The sequence below is a fragment of the Engraulis encrasicolus genome, chromosome 15 (genome assembly GCF_034702125.1).
Source record: "Engraulis encrasicolus isolate BLACKSEA-1 chromosome 15, IST_EnEncr_1.0, whole genome shotgun sequence".
NCBI lineage: Eukaryota > Metazoa > Chordata > Actinopteri > Clupeiformes > Engraulidae > Engraulis > Engraulis encrasicolus.
This window is the reverse complement of record NC_085871.1, coordinates 18,533,919-18,550,362: the sequence shown is the minus strand read 5'-3', so window position 1 is coordinate 18,550,362 and position 16,444 is coordinate 18,533,919. Positions and strand designations below refer to the sequence as shown.

The 16,444-nt window shown below is 41.3% G+C and overlaps 1 protein-coding gene across 2 annotated transcripts in view; it reads left to right on the top strand.

Annotated features, from left to right (window-relative positions):
* The window catches only part of cmah (cytidine monophospho-N-acetylneuraminic acid hydroxylase), a 46,871-nt gene extending 32,464 nt beyond the window's left edge, over window positions 1-14,407 (top strand). For both annotated transcript variants that reach the window (XM_063217175.1, XM_063217176.1), the window contains 5 exons: window positions 4,070-4,213; window positions 4,432-4,606; window positions 12,927-13,043; window positions 13,489-13,604; window positions 13,868-14,407. In XM_063217175.1, the coding sequence (XP_063073245.1) occupies window positions 4,070-4,213; window positions 4,432-4,606; window positions 12,927-13,043; window positions 13,489-13,604; window positions 13,868-13,985 (670 nt within the window). In that variant the 3' untranslated portion in view covers window positions 13,986-14,407. The remainder of the gene's footprint in view (window positions 1-4,069; window positions 4,214-4,431; window positions 4,607-12,926; window positions 13,044-13,488; window positions 13,605-13,867) is intronic.
* Window positions 14,408-16,444: the final 2,037 nt, after the last annotated feature.

The window sequence follows — 16,444 nt, the reverse complement described above, 5'->3', positions numbered from 1 at the left end:
GATAGAAGTATAGGAGCCAACTGATCTTTAAATTTCTTATAAAAGTCAGTGGAGAACCCATCGGGGCCTGGAGCTTTTCCACTCTGGAGGCCCTTAATCGCATCTATTATTTCCTCCAGTGTAAGAGATTGTTCCAAGTCGTCTTTGATGTCTGAGGTAATTGTTGGAATGTTTAATTTAGAAAAGAAGGTGTGAAATTGGCGTTGATCCGGGTGTATGTCTGAAGAATATAGTTCAGAGTAAAATTCCTTAAAATGGTTATTAATATTTTGATGGTCTTCGCTTAATGAGCCATCAGCTAGTCTTATCTGTGGTATAACATGGGCTGCACTTTTTTGTCGAAGTTGACTGGCCAAAAGTTTAGAGGATCTGTCACCCTCTTCATAAAATCGACTGCGGGACTTCAATATAAGCCTCTCTGCATGAACTGTGGCTAGAAGATCAGCTTCAGTTTGCAACCCTATTCTCTGTTTAACCAAGTCAGGAGTAGGAGAGGTAGACAGAAGGCTATCTAATGTCTTGATCCTAGAGGAGACATCTACAACTTTATCACGCTGAACCCTTTTAGAGTGTGCACTATAAGCAATTATCTGTCCTCTAAGGTAACATTTAAGAGCTTCCCAGAGAGTTGAGAAGGTCATTCCATCAGTTTTATTAATTTGTATGTAGACATCTATTTGCATAGATATGAAATGCACAAAGTCAGCATCGGCAAGTAGAAGGGGATCTAACCGCCATGTTGGTCTTGTTTTATGGGTTGGAAGTGTTAGAGTGATACTCACAGGAGCATGGTCAGAAATCATGATTGAATTGTATTTACATTGGGTTATTACATTTAGCAAGATAGGATCAACCAGAAAGAAGTCTATCCTAGAAAATGTAGTGTGTACATTAGAGAAGAATGAGAATTCCCTTTTGGTTGGATTTTTAAGCCGCCATGGATCTATCAGTTTGTGTGTCTCTACAAAAGACTGTATTACCTGAACTGACTTGGTTGACTTTGGCGCAGAGTGGGAGGAGCGGTCCAAAAAAGGGTCCAGTACCAGATTGTGATCTCCACCTAGGATCAGGTGATGGCTATCTAAATTTGGAATGGAGTGTAGCACCTTTTTGAAGAAAACATCGTCGTCAAAATTAGGAGCATAAATATTCACAAGTATTACTTGGAGATGAAAAAGCTGTCCCACAATGATAACATATCTCCCATTTGAATCAGAGATTACGTTTGATGCATTAAATGTAATATTTTTATGAATGAGAATAGCTGTTCCCCTGCTTTTGTAGTCAAATTTGGAATGGAACACCTGCCCTACCCAATCTTTATGAATTCTAAAATGATCTGCTTTAATAAGATGGGTTTCTTGTAACATTGCAATACCAACTCCTAAATGCTGCAAGTGAGATAGGACCTTTTTTCTCTTCACACACTGATTGAGCCCCTTTACATTCCAACTTATAATGTTAACTGACCTATTAGCCATGTGGACTATGTGTAATATATGCCCTGTCTATCCTATCAGTAAAACAATGAATTACAATATGCCAGAATGCACTCAACAAAAAAAAGACACAAAAAATACATATAACATATAAGAAACCCAATGCCTGAAGAAGGCAACCCCCCCATACACACATTCAACTTCTGCAAACTCTATTTGCACCTTCCTCCTGCTGCAAAACCAGTGTTACACACCACGAACATAGCAAGTCAGCTTAGATGTGTCACACTGTAGTAGAAAATAGGCTACTGATGACAACGGGGTATAATATTGGCCGCCCTGGAACAGCTGAACAAAGGGACGCCTGGTGAACCATTGAAATAAAGTATAAAGAAAAGTCCCCAAACTCTAATGTTCTTCAGCAAATGTATACAGCACCTGAGAATAGTCCATTGATTTAGACCGACGTTTCACTCGACGTCGGGGGACGAAGAGTGCCCTGTCTTGGTGATGTTTTTGTCGATGTAAGCGAGAGCCTCCGCTGGAACCGTGAACTTCAGCATCTCCTTGCCATGTTTGAAGCGTAGAGTTGCTGGGTATCGTATACCGAATCTGACGTGGGCGGCATGGAGCTTCTCTTTGCAGGCAGAAAACGCAGCTCGTCGTTTGTTGACCTCGGCGCTGTAATCCGGGAAGAGATGAATGGTCGACTCGTTGTATTCAAGCGTGCCCTTCTCTCTCGCAAGGCGCAGAAGTTTCTCTTTAACCTGGAAGTGATGGAGCTTTGCTATGAATGGTCGTGGTCGATCATCATGATCCTCTGTTTTTTGAGCCACAATTCTGTGAGCTCTATCCACCTTCGGGGGTTTGGAGAAGTCCTGACGAAACAGCTCAAAAAGCAGATTTGAGATGAATTCTGTTGGCTGCGACCCCTCTGTGTTTTCCGGTATGCCCACGATGCGGATATTTTGCCGTCTGGTGTAATTTTCCAAGTACATGAGCTTCTCTTTCAGCGTAGCATTTTCCTTTGCCATAGAGATTTGGGACTGCTCCAATTCAGTCAGTCTTCTATCGAAGTCGTTCAATCCCTCCTCCACATCTGTAATTCGTTGGCCAAATGCACTTAGAGTTGACTGTAGAGAGGCAATAGACGAACGATTTTCTTCACGAAAAGAGTTGATTGACGCTTGAATGGCACTGACTGATTTAGCTAGCGCTTCCATGGATTTGGTGTTAGCATCCACGTCGGAGGTCGCGTTTCTCGACGCCCTAAGCTTCTTTAGGCTCTTTCGGAGGCTTGTGTGACATCGTAATATTGTTCTTCGTTCACTTAATCAACACAATTTCACTATTATATCGTTCATATTATATCGGCGACGGACGTCTACTCTCTCTCCATGCTCCGCCCCCTCCTCAGAAAGTCTTTTTAAGAAATACATTTACTGTCCACCAGTACACCTGTGTTTCGATTACCTGTTTTTGAGCTGGTTATAACTCAATATGCCCAGGGCCAGGGCCTACTTGAGAGTGTTTTTTCCACGGCAGGTCACATTTTATTTTAATGGCTCATTGCAACAGTGTAGTATCTACCTGAATAGCTACAGTGGAATAACTTGTGTAACAACTACGTAATATCATGTACAGTGCTAGTGTGGTAGGCTACTTACACAGTATGGATTTACTTGTTCGTTTGATACCTCTGCATAACATGACTGCATGATGGGGCAGCTGTGGTGTGATGGTTCGGCAATTGGACTGTAACCGCACGAATAGACCAGGCGCGATACGATTCAAGCGACAGAGCGATAGGCGCGATTGAAGAGACCACAGTATGTCCGTTACAAGCAGAAGGCAAAGCATTCAAACATTCCCATTGGCTGTGGTCACTGACCTCTCAACAGTCACTGGCTGTCGCGGCTTGTCGCCGAACCGCATCATAGAAAGTTGAAAGGATTTCAACTTCAAACTGCCACGCTCGTCGCGCAAATTGCTCTACTCTCCAGAATCGCTTTTGTCTCGTGACTCAATACAAAGTCAATTACTTCCGTCGCTCACCTCGCTCTTGTCGCGGTAGGTGTATTTGTGCGGTTAAGGGGTTGTAAGTTCAATCCTCACCCCTACCAATTTATTGGGGGGCAGCCATGGGTAAGTGGTTAGGGCGTCAGACTTGTAGCCCAAAGGTTGCCGGTTCGACTCTCGGCCCGCCAGGTTGGTGGGGAAAGTTATTAACCAGTGCTCTCCCCCATCCTCCTCCATGACTGAGGTACCCTGACCATGGTATCGTCCTGCCGCATTACTCCCTTGGGGCGCAATGGGGGGCTGCCCCCTTGTACGGGTGAGGCATACATGCAATTTCGTTGTGTGCAGTGTGCACTTGTGTGCTGTGGAGTGCTGTGTCACAATGACAATGGGAGTTGGAGTTTCTCAGGTGGGCTTTCACTTTCACTTCATTTTCTCTTCCTCCCTCCATGAAGTACTTGAAGTGACCTTGAGCAAGGCACTGAAATGCCCATAAGCAAGGCACCTAAACCACACTGCTTCAGGGACTGTAACCAATACCATATAATACCTGTAAATCACTTTGGATTAAAGTGTCAGCTAAGTGTAATAATGTAATCATGTAATGACAGGTACATAAAGGAGACCAACACCAAGAACGGTCCGGATGAGCTCAACGCCCTCATCAGGAAAAACTGCAATGGAGTCACCACATGGACGCCGAAGCCAGGATCTATACTTGATCTAGGTGTTGCATTGAAAGACCCCTCCTGCAGGTAAGGACTGTGTGTGTGCGTGTGTGTTATTTCGGAGGTCTCGTACCGAAACGTTGTTTATTAAAGAAAGAACAGCGAAATGGTCAATGACAAAAGGTTAAAATCAGGAGTGACCATAGGCAGCTCTTTTTAAACTGTTACTAAGGTTTGTAACTGAACTGAACGATCCAGACTGACTTGCCTTGTAACGCATGCTCCCTGTGGCAACCTCATTGCAGGGACGCCATAACTGACCCTCCGAGTGACGCAAAGATTTACAAGGACAGCTGGGACTTTGACTTGTATGTGCAGGACCTTAACTCTGCCATTGAGGACGCCATTTTTAAGCACAAAAGCTGGCCCGCGTTTTATTACACGTGGGCAGGTTTCAAAGACTACAATCTTGTCATACGGGTAAATACAACAGCCGTCTCAGAGCTTGCAAGGCTTCATCGCTTCACTGTCTGGGCTTTGGTGACTTTCCCACTTTGGTGTCTTTTACCTGTCCTGTACACTATTAGTTCGCTAAGATTGTGTTTGCAATACACCTGCTAAATGAAATGGTGGAAGAGGTGAAAAAACTAGACTGGACTGATAAAAAGTCCTGCCTAGGTTTTCTTTCAACCTGTGTTGGCAACACAGGTGAATTCACAAATCAGTTCATAAATCTGGTTTTAAAGTATTTGTTGCCTTTATTATTACAGGACAGTATGAGAGTAGACAGGAAATGACTGGTAGAGAGAGATGGGGGAGGATCGGGAAATGACCCTGTCCGTACTCGAACCGGGGTCCCCGTGGGTGGGCATGCAAGCCCAAATGTGGGGGGCTTAGCGTGCTGCGCCACAGCACCCCCTGTATTTTAATATACAACAAAAGGGTTTATTTAAGTTGTGTTATTTTGGAACAACTTTTAGAAAAAGTTTTAAATACACACACAGTAAAACTTAATCACAATTTAAAGGAGAATTCCGTCCGTTTTGTATTCGCATCTTGTGTAGGCCAAGGGAAATTGGTCAAAGGGAAACCGCGAGAAATTTTCATGCTGGCTGTGCAAAGTTGTTCAATTGCGCCATTTTCGATTAAAGCGTGGCCCAGTGGGCAAACATTTAGCCTTTTATGAAACTCCTAGCGTCCATAAAAATGCTTTTGAACAATTTGGCCGTGGTCTCTGTACTCATTAAGCACATTTGTATTTTTTTAAAGTTATGTCCACCATCAGCTTTTTATTAACATGTTCAAAGATAGTGGTGTGGGTGTACTGTGTGTGTGTGTGTGCGTGTGTGTGTGTGCGTGCATGCGTGCACACCAGTGACGTGCGCTGGGATTTATGGCTGGTGAGGCAACTTTTTCAATATCAGATTTTCAAATAAATAATTGCCAAATAGGCCTACCGACAAGTTCCATATGTCATAGCAGCTTTCTTAACATAAGGTAGGCCTACATATTTTGACATAAGCTTACTGCATTTCCGCAGAGAAAATGCTATTAGATCTCTCTCACACACACACACACACACACACACACACACACACACACACACACACACACACACACACACACACACACACACACACACACACACACACACACACAGGATTCAAACAGTGGTCTCACATAAACTACACAGCACCAATGTGGACAGCAGAGCAGAGCAGAGGAGAGGAGAGTAGTGGAGAGGAGAGGAGAGAAGAGGAGAGGAGAGGAGAGAAGGGGAGGGGAGAGGAGAGGAGGAGAGAAGAGGAGAGAGGAGATGAGAGAGGAGGAGAGGGGAGGAGAAGAGAGAGGAGAGGAGATGAGAGGAGAAAGGAGGAGGAGTGGAGAGGAGCTCAAGGAGAGGAGAGGAGAGGGAGAGGAGAAGAGAGAAGAGGAGAGTAGATGGGAAAAGAGAGGACAGGAGAGGAGATGGGAAAAGAGAGGAGAGGGGGAGAGGAAAGGAGAGAAGAGAGGAGAGGGGGAGAGGAAAGGAGAGGAGAGGAGAGGAGAGGAGAGGAGAGGAGAAGAGGAGGGGAGGTGAGGGGAGAGTAGTGGAGAGTGTAAGCTCCTTCACAGCCCACTGCTCTCACACACACACACATAGGATTCAAACAGTGATTTCACATAAACTACACAGCAGCAGCAATGTGGACTGAGCATCACGGCGGATGCTCAAGACACACAGGATTCAAAACATGGTGTCATATTGACCGCTGAGCACCACGGCGAACAAACCGGTGTGATGGCTTTTGTGATACGAACTGGATTCTCGTGCAAATGTAGGCCTACATCTACTTGTACGAGGCTACTGCAAGCGATGTGGGACAAAGGTTTGGCAGGAAGCGAATGTCAACGTAAACAGATATTACACACGCTTCGATATGGTCACCAAATATTTTAGGACTGTCATTTCTGTTATGCCTACACCTTGGAATTAAATCAGAGTCTTGTAGTTACACGGGTATATTTGATTTACCTCAACGGTACCCTGTACTCAACTTTACAAACAGGTACCGGGCACATGAGAATCCGGTGCCCGTCACAAAAGCTACCACACTGGACAGAATCACGGCGGATTCTCTATCTCCCCACGGGTCTCACAAACACAGGCTTCACACACATAGGAAATTGGTCTTACCTGAACCCGTGCATCAGGTCCATGCGCCGCTCTTTTCCTTCACTTTTGCGTTGTACATGCTAACGTTACTTTAGCCGGTGCTGTTCATCCAAAGCCCCAAACGTCGCCCCAAACGTCCAAAGCAATTTGGCATTGAATATGAGTAGCCGCGAGGATTTGTGTTTCGTGAGGCTCCTTAGTCCTTAGTAAATTGTTAAATCGTAAAATCCCATGCGAATGGTCTTCCACACATTCTCGCCGGTTGCAAACAAGACACAGGGGAAACAAATATTTTCTGCAGTGTTGTACCCACTTTGAAATGATCGGGTAGTTTCTGACCGGTCACCTGAGTAGCAAACCCTTCAGCTCTGTCGGTCCTCCATTCTTTATCACATATTTTCCCCTTGGAAATCCAACTTTGAGAATGCTCTTAGTTTCGTTATGAAATCCACTTGTAGCAGTCAAAGTGAACAAGCTAGCCAACAACACCGACTGACTGTATTGTGAACTTCAGATTCGCTATGACGTAACTGTCCAGCAAGACTCAACACCAGAAGGAGTCTGCGGCCAGGCTACTCCTCGCCTCACCATTGTATCTTTCAGTGGGCGTTATGCCAAAGCGTCCAGAGTGAAGAAATGATAATCACACGTAGAAAATATTAAAAAAAATATCAGGAAATGAGGGCATACCATACATACTTCTATTAAGTGTATAAAAACGTTTAATACAATATTACCAGGTTGCATTCACAGAACGAGCAACATGGCGCATGCGCGCAAACTTGTTAACGAGGGATTGCGCAATCCGGGGTGAGGCCAGTTCAGAGTTGGCCCAAATTCAGTGTATTCGGAGCAATTTGACATGAAATGGGCAAATATTACGATTTTGGCCACGGAAATGATTGAAAATGAGTGAAACTGTTTAAATACTGCTATAATGGTAGTTATGGTGCAGATGCTCGAAAACAATAGCTGTTATTGTTACTATTCACATTAACTGCATCTCATCATTCTCATCTGGAGCTGGTGAGGCCGTGCCTCCCCTGCCGTATTGGAGTGCACGTGCCTGGTGCACACGCTTGTGTGTGTGGGTAAGATCCTCTCGGAATTGGTGGAGCTCAGACGAGGAAGCAGCCTGTGTGCATGCATGTGTGTGTGCATGCGTGTGTGTGTGTGTGTGTGCGTGTGTATGTGTCTGTGAGGAAGCATTACTTTAAAATACAAATGTGCTTACAATATAATTAAAACACACTAAACTATAAGTATATTGTATAATACCATACTTAAAGACTGTACTTAAAAAGTATAATTTAGGCCTACTTAAAATACACGTATACTTCAAGAAAAATCAAACATACATGTATTTCTAAAACACTTAATACACATTTTTTGACCTGGGTCACTGAATTGGCTGGAGCAAAAATGTGACAGAGTTTTTAATTTTTAGTCTTTCTGAACCCAGGCTTTGCCACCTCTAATCAGGTCAGGTGTAGTCATACAATAGGTAAATGACTCCAGGAGACCTCACAAGGTTCTTCACAGTGGGGTCCTTCTATGCTGTGTCTCCCTGTTGTATGTAGCACAAGTGAATGAAGATTTTTTTGTCAATCATCTCCAATTGGTCATTTTCTGTATGCTTTTTCGGTAACACTTTACTTTACGGATCGCTAATAAGGTGTTAATTTCAAGGTAATTTCTCAGTAATTTCTGTCTAATTGTATGGTAATAACGGCTTGTTATTAGTAGTAACAGCAAAATAACCATATGGTTTCCAGTGCAATTACACTAGGCCTATAATTTCTCATTAATAACAGCAAAAATAACCATACAGTTTACAGTGCAATTATGCTGTAGTTTCTAGTTAATAGTAGGCTAATGGAAACAACTACTGTCATCATAGTAGTAAGGTGGTAGATATGCCAGTAACCAAACGGTATCAGCCGAAGTAGTTTCATACTAATTAGGCTACATCAGGGCCGTAATGTGCAATATTTCCTCTTCCTATGTTATTGCATAGAAACGACCACCCAAGCATCCTTGTATTATTTCTGCTCTTGGAAACAATTGAGTAGTTATATGGAAATAAGATAGAATCAGGGCCGTAAAATGCATTATCACCTATTCCACTCAATTTTATGGAAATTACATATTTTATTGGCCTTAAAATGTCTTATTTCTTATTTCCCCTAAATTACTTAGTTATTATAATTTTTAATACAATATAGACTAGCCTACTATGAAGTGATTCAAGTACACAGACAAACACATTGTGTGCAAAACTTTATTTATTTTTCCAATTAGTTATGAGATTCATGTTCACTGATGTGAGGTTGTCAATCTGCCACCATCCGGAGGAAGTCCTGTGAACACAAACAAACAAACAAACAAACAAACAAACAGAGAAGTCAACTGCAAGACTTATTTCACCACGTTTATTTTTAATGTTATCAATTCACCATCGCTAAATCTGCTACTGAAATACAGTACCATGTCAAATGCACGTGGTAAATCATCCTCAGGCTGACATTGTTGCTGATTTACAAAAGCAAACTCTAGCTGGCACTCTGTATGCCATTTCAGCACAAACACGGCTGATAAGACGTGTTTGCAATGCATACAGTTAGCATGTTAAAGCTAAAACTACATTTAAAAGTTCGTTGTCAGGAAGCGTACCTTGCCTGGCTCTGCTGCACTGAACTAGCTCGCGGTGGCGGCTTAAGAGCGAGTCCTGTTGTTGCTAGGCAACGAAAGTTTGGTTACTGCAGAACAGAAGCGTCCCAATCAGTAGCGATAAACTGTGGTTATTTTTGCTGTTATTAATGAGAAATTATAGTGTAATTGCACTGGAAACCATATGGTTATTTTCCTGTTATTACTAATAACAAGCCGTTATTACTATAAAATTAGACTGAAATTACCTTGAAATTAACACCTTATTAGCGATCCGTAAAGTAAAGTGTTACCGCTTTTCATATGATATGCTGCCTGTATGGACATATCGTAGGTGTGGTGGCTGCATAGTAACACAAGGTTTCGGTCTTCACTGGTGGGTGTCTGTACTTTGGTTTCTTTTCTGTAGTCTGGTAATAGGTTGGTTCCTTTGTTGTCTTCTTGAGGAAAGTTGTATTTACAGCTGTCATACAATATGATATATTACTGTCTCAGGACGGTGGGGTTCTTCACCACATTAATTTAACGATCTCTGCTTCTTCCTTATCCTGCTGCTTCAAATAAACTGGAATTGTGTGTGTGTTCTCAAATGGCCTTAAATCATTTACATGAATCCCTGTCTTCCACCTGTCCCACATGGGCTCAAATGTCTTTTTTTGTTGCTTTAGGCCGTGGTGTTCTTTTGTTTATTATTTGACAAAGAACCGTTGAGCATTTACTGCTTTATGGAAAAGAACCGTTGACCTAGGCCTATAGGTATGTATACATGGGCACCTCTGATCGGGGATATTTTTCTACTCCGATCAGGAATTCCCTTGTATACGGACCGATCGGACTAGATTTCTTTGATCGGATCAGAATTCTAATCGGACTAGAAGAGGTGGTGTAGTCCGATCAGATGGTCCATGTATACACTCTATTCCACTTGGTTGTTTGTGACGCAATCGTGTCACATATTTAACAAATGTAATTTCCAAGTAATGGAATTTGGATTTTTTTAATTGTTACAATGAGTTTTAAGTTTCAAAAAAAGGGCAAAAATGACAATGACAAAATGATTAGCCCCCTGAACATAAATAGTCAATATGGTACCCTTTCTAAATCAAAACTAACAACAGGCTCTTTGAATAGTCGTACCGGTTGGCAAATGTCCTACAAGGGAGCTTGCCCCATATCTCCATTGCAAATGGTAGAAATTGCATAGACATTTGCAACAGACTCTCAATGGGTTTAAGTGGACTCTAAGAGGGCCATCTCAGGATCATAGTTTAAGTATCCCTGAAGAACCTCTGAACTAATTTACATGTACTGTATGCCGGGTTATGTTTTTAGAAGACCCAGGAATCCAGATCCAGTCCCAAACTCCCTGTGTCTGCGGCTGCAAAACAGCTGAAACGTTTGATACTCCCACTGGCATGTGCAACTGTGGGAACTGTGCTTAGTCCACTGACTTCTAGAAGTCAGTGGCTTAGTCTCATAAGACCAAGGAAACCCTGGGGACCTGCCTAGATAATTGCTGTTGACCTGGAGTGTTTCTCAATGTGTAGTGTGCTTGCCTTGATAGTGCTTCAGCCTTGAAGTCGCACACTCACAAGCATCTCAAGCGATTAAGCATGGAACATGCTTGGAAGCGTGGAAGTGAACGTCATAGCAGTTTGGGATAGAAACACTTATTTTCAACTTATTTTAAACTGTAAACACGATTGGTTGGCTGTATTTCTGTAGTGGGGATATTTGAAAAGCACAACAAAAATATGGACAATGTTGATATCAATTCTTAACAGTGCACAAATTCTCCATAGCCAAAAGCTGGGAAAAGCAACACAAACATTGGACACAAACAATTACTGTACCAAGTTGTGTTGAGTTATTTGAAGCTATTCACATCTTGGAAACAACATACCATATATTGTGCTTAAACATACATGGCTTTCCGACACCTGTAATAGAACAAAGCCTACCCAGTGCGATCTTTGAGACGTGAAGGATTCTGGGTATTTTGTCACAACAAGGATGCATCAAGTGTAGCCTTGGAACTGCTACGAATCAAGTGTGTGGGAATACATAGATTTTGAAGCATGCTTCACTTTGGAACAGTACTTGGTGAGTCGCGATTACTGTACGTGAAGATGGGCGTTACTTGTCCTATAGGGCAGGATCCATCACATTGAGAAATAGCCCTGGTCATCTGGAGTTTTCTTTTGAAGAAAGACAACTGTGAGGGCTTGTCATCATATTGGGTTTTGGGGTCATCCTCACTGGAATGCTTTTATTATAGGCGGTGCATATCAGAGTCCCATTGAGGTGTGCCTGTCAACGTTTGAAAGTTAAAAATGAGTATTGGAAGTCTGCCTTGGTCTGATGATATTTAATAGGGCCTGTTTGAACACACGAATGGTGCTTTGTATAGGTGAAGAAAGTGACAGGCCTTAAACCTTGGTAATAATAATTTTATACATTTTCATACATAAAATGAAGCTCAAAGTGCTCTAACAATAAACATTTGAAAAATTAAAAACACAGAAAAAGAGCACAGTAATAGGCTACACAAGCAATATGGTTCCTAATTTGATATAGTCAAATCGGAGTAATTAAAACTTAAAAATAAATATCTAAAAAGCAATGCACAAATGTGGAAGAAATTGCACACATATTCAATGAAAGTAACAGTGAGCAAGGCACAATGAATAGGAAGTAGAGAAAGGGAGGAAGGCAGCTAGTTCTGTTGCAGCCTCAGGCACAGGGAGCTTTGTTTGGGTGTGCCGCACCACAAAGAAAGAAGGCTATAATAGAATATCGAAGGAGACCATTCAGAAATATGCTCATAGATTAAGCCAATAAATATCTTTGCTGGGTCTTTCAATAAGCTAGTAACCCAAAACTTGCATCCAAATTAGTCAAAATGTTCTTCCAGGATACTAAACCCATGAACATGGAGTGGCTCAGACCCCAATCCTTCGATAGTCCTTGAGGAGTGCTGAAAATGAATGGCCATGCTCAACATCCATGCAATATCGACCAGCTAAACAATTTGCAATGGAAAATGGGCCAAAATCCACCTAGTTAACAAAGAGGCTATTGTTAGTTTTGTCCTTGCCATTTCTGCCCTTTTTTGTTTATGTGTAATAACAATAAACAAACAATCCAAATCCAACTTATTGGACATTATCTCTGGAGTAGTTGTGTCCATAATAACAGAAATAATGGTATATAGAGATATAATGGTAATAATGGTCATTCTCACTGAGAAATCAAGAGAGATGTATAATTTTCAGGAGGGGGGCTAATAATATTGTCCTGTAGATGTAATTAAATGTGCATTTTTTGTAGTATTTGTCAGAGGCCCAAGTACTGTAACTTCTCCTTTCACCCTGTGCATACAGGGAAGGCTTGATGGGAACCTGTAGGGACGTTCCTTATGAAAAAGATTTTAAACCGTTGAACTGATTTTGAACTTTGACCCTTGGCTTTCAGGTGATTGAAACAGATGATGACTTCAACCCGGTCCCTGGTGGGTATGACTACCTGGTGGATTTCCAGGACCTGTCCTTTCCTTCCTCTCGACCCGCCAGAGAGCACCCCTATGAAGAGGTGAGGACCCTCACCTCACTTATTAACGTAACTTCTAATGACTATTATAGCTGAGCCGGTTATCATATGAACCAGGCCCTGTCAATGTCAAGTCCCAGAAATGCCCAATATTAGATTGCCATATTGATGTTGTTACCTGACACAAACGTAAGGTCTGTCTGTCTGTCTGTCTGTCTGTCTGTCTGTCTGTCTCTCTCTCTCTCTCTCGTTCTCTCTCAGTTTTATTCAATTCAATTCAATTCAATTCAAGTTTGCTTTCTGTCTCTGTTTCTCTCTCTCTCAGTTTAATTCAATTCAATTAAATGCAAACATAACGTCTGTCTGTCTGTCTGTCTCTCTCTCTCTCTCTCTCTCTGTCTCTCTCTCTCTCTCTCTCTCTCTCTCTCTCTCTCTCTCTCTCTCTCTCTCTCTCTCTCTCTCTCTCTCTCTCTCCCATGATTGGCAGATCAAGAACAGGATTGGGGTAATGAGGCACGTTGTGAAGACGGGTCTGCTGTGGGATGACCTGTACATCGGCTTCCAGAACAGACTCAGCCGTGACCCGGATATCTATCACCACAGGTGAGAACACAGAGGGACAGCAGTACACAAACACGCTTGCACCTGTATATGCGCGCAAGCACACACACATGCACACTGCATCACTCTATGGGGACTTTAACAAAGATATAACAGAACGTTGCTCTGGGCACTAAGCATGCCAGCTAAATGCAGTGTTAAGTAATGAGTAATTCAAGTCTAGTGACATGTTTCTTGTGATATGATTGATTTAAATAGCCGAGTTTTACAATTACTGTAATTATCACATTGTTTTGTCATTGTAGATTCTGGAACCATTTCCAAACGCAGCTGCCGACCACTCCGCCTGACTGGGATCGGTTTCTACAAGAGATGGAGGCTAATCTGCCCCCCGATGCAGGTTCCCCCTGTGTTCTCTCATGATGACGTCACACTGCATTTTAACCCATCAAGATCGTGAGCAGCACCTGTGCAACACAACCCTTAAGGTTGGCTGCGTTATGTATGGGTCAGTGATGTTTCAGCAGTAGCACAAATCAGGGCGACGCAACGACAGCTATTGCCACTATTGTATGGATATTTTTGGATGTATTTGTTTGATGTTAGAGGACTATCTAAGATGAATGTCTGCGTGAAATGAGGATTTTCTGAAAAAAGGTTTGCACACCAGATTCCAAGGAAAGATTCCAGGAATCTGAGGAAGACCGAGAGGTCGAAACGTCATTGCCATTTGATGAATGAATAAAAAGAAGAAAAAATAACTTAAAGAATAAAAAATCCAAAGGAGTGTGCGAACCTTTTCTCAGAAAATACGTAATCCTTTTGTTCTGCACCAGTGATTGTGCACAAGTAACTCTCTAAGAGTGAAATGAGAAGAAATACCAGTTTGCATCAAAGTATTGCATAAATTAAATTAAATGAAATAAATATTGCATAATTATTGCAAAAATACAGAATAATTACTGTATCAAAGTTTCATTTTAAAAACATGTACCTTCTAACGTATAATAAGGCATCATGAAGAATCAATTATCCCTGTGAACAATGATAATCTGTAAATGCATTTAGAACAATATGACTGGGTATACACGTAAATGCAATGTTTGCATAAGACATACATATCTGTAGAGAAAATAGATTATACAGCCTATGAAGCGGTGTGTTCAATCTTTCCTCTGCATCAAACTTGAACTGGAGCATTCAACCTGTGTGCAATACTGAGCAAGTTTTTATTCTTATTAAATGTTAATGTATTTAAAGCATTTACTCTACAGGACATGTTACTTTCAATTAATCCCAGACAAGACACCGTCCTAGAATTGTTTGCCACAAACTTTTATTTTACTGTCTGTAATAACTCAGGGATTGTGCAAGTACATTATATATATATGAATCATTTTAATAATTCATCATAATTGTTGATACATATTGTAAGCATATTCTTAAAACATGTCAAAAACATGTAAAACTTCTTCTGTGTTTTTTGTGACCTCCGTCAGATGTCACAATCATCAGGCTTTAATCTGACGGTGGTGACAAAAAAGTCTCCGAATGTGCCTCAGTGGAGGCTAGAGGATAATTTTGTATCACTGTGATTACTAATACTGTATATCTTCTAATGGTTCATTAACCAGCAATATTCAGTCAAATATGGAAATAGCTGACAAGCTGTGGAACAAAATCTGATGGTGGTGACAAAAAAACACTTTTTTACACAATAAGCATTGTTTTTTCACATGAACCATTTTGTTTTCGCTCTATTTCTTAAGTGCTTCATAGCTCTTCTCAAAAAGTATATATTAATTAACATTAATCTAATGTAATATTAGTATACGACACTGGGGTTGTTGACAGTTTATGGTTGGGACAGTGTCCAAACAAGTAGGCCTAAATATCTTGTAGAGAAAATGGTTAAATGGAAAATAAGTGTAAATATGGTTTTAAACTCTATTTGCTGTTCTGAAGAACCACTTCAATACGTTCTTCCATGTCATAGTGATATTATTCAATTCCATCAGTGATTGTTTTATTTTTAGTCCATTGAAATGATGATGTCTGTCCTTACAGGTTTTACAGGGTGTGGGCAGGTAATGAAAAATAATAAAATTACACCTAAATCTTTCAAACAACTGTGCATTTGTGTAACAGACCCCTTGGCCATTACCTGGATTTATATAATGAAAATATCACTGGTTTTCAACAGAATTAGCACTTTTATAGATGGGACATATTTTTACCAAACTTTCAAGAATCAGTGATATTTGTCCACCTTAAAAGTGAAATGAGTTATTAACGAATTTATGGAATTATGTTGTTAACCTGTGGATTCTCTGTTTGTTATCCAAAGTTACTTCTCTCTGTGACCCCTTGAAGTCTTGACCCCCTGTTTGGGAAGCACTGCACAAGGCCATGGCTGCTAAGGATACTTTCCTTTTATATTTGAATAACATATTTCTAATAATATAAATGTTATTATTCACAGGCAGTACGATCGTTTACATCTGCACAGGAATGAACTGATAATCATGACTAAATCATAATAATGTAAACAGGAACACTGGGTGCTGTTCCAAAAGGGCATTTTGTTTGTAATGATCTTGCACATAAGCAATTAAAAAAATGGGAAAGACATGCTTGTGTGAAGTAATTATTCATGTCATAAGATGATTAAAATATGGCAGGGGAATTGACGATCACACAAAGCATATTCAGCTTAGCTAGTCCAACAGCTGTAGATGTGTGTGTGTGTGTGTGTGAGAGAGAGAGAGAGAGAGAGAGAGAGAGGGAGAGAGAGAGAGAGAGAGAGAGAGAGAGAGAGAGAGAGAGAGAGAGAGGGAGAGTCTATAATTACATCTTGTTAATGTACAACAAATATTGACCTC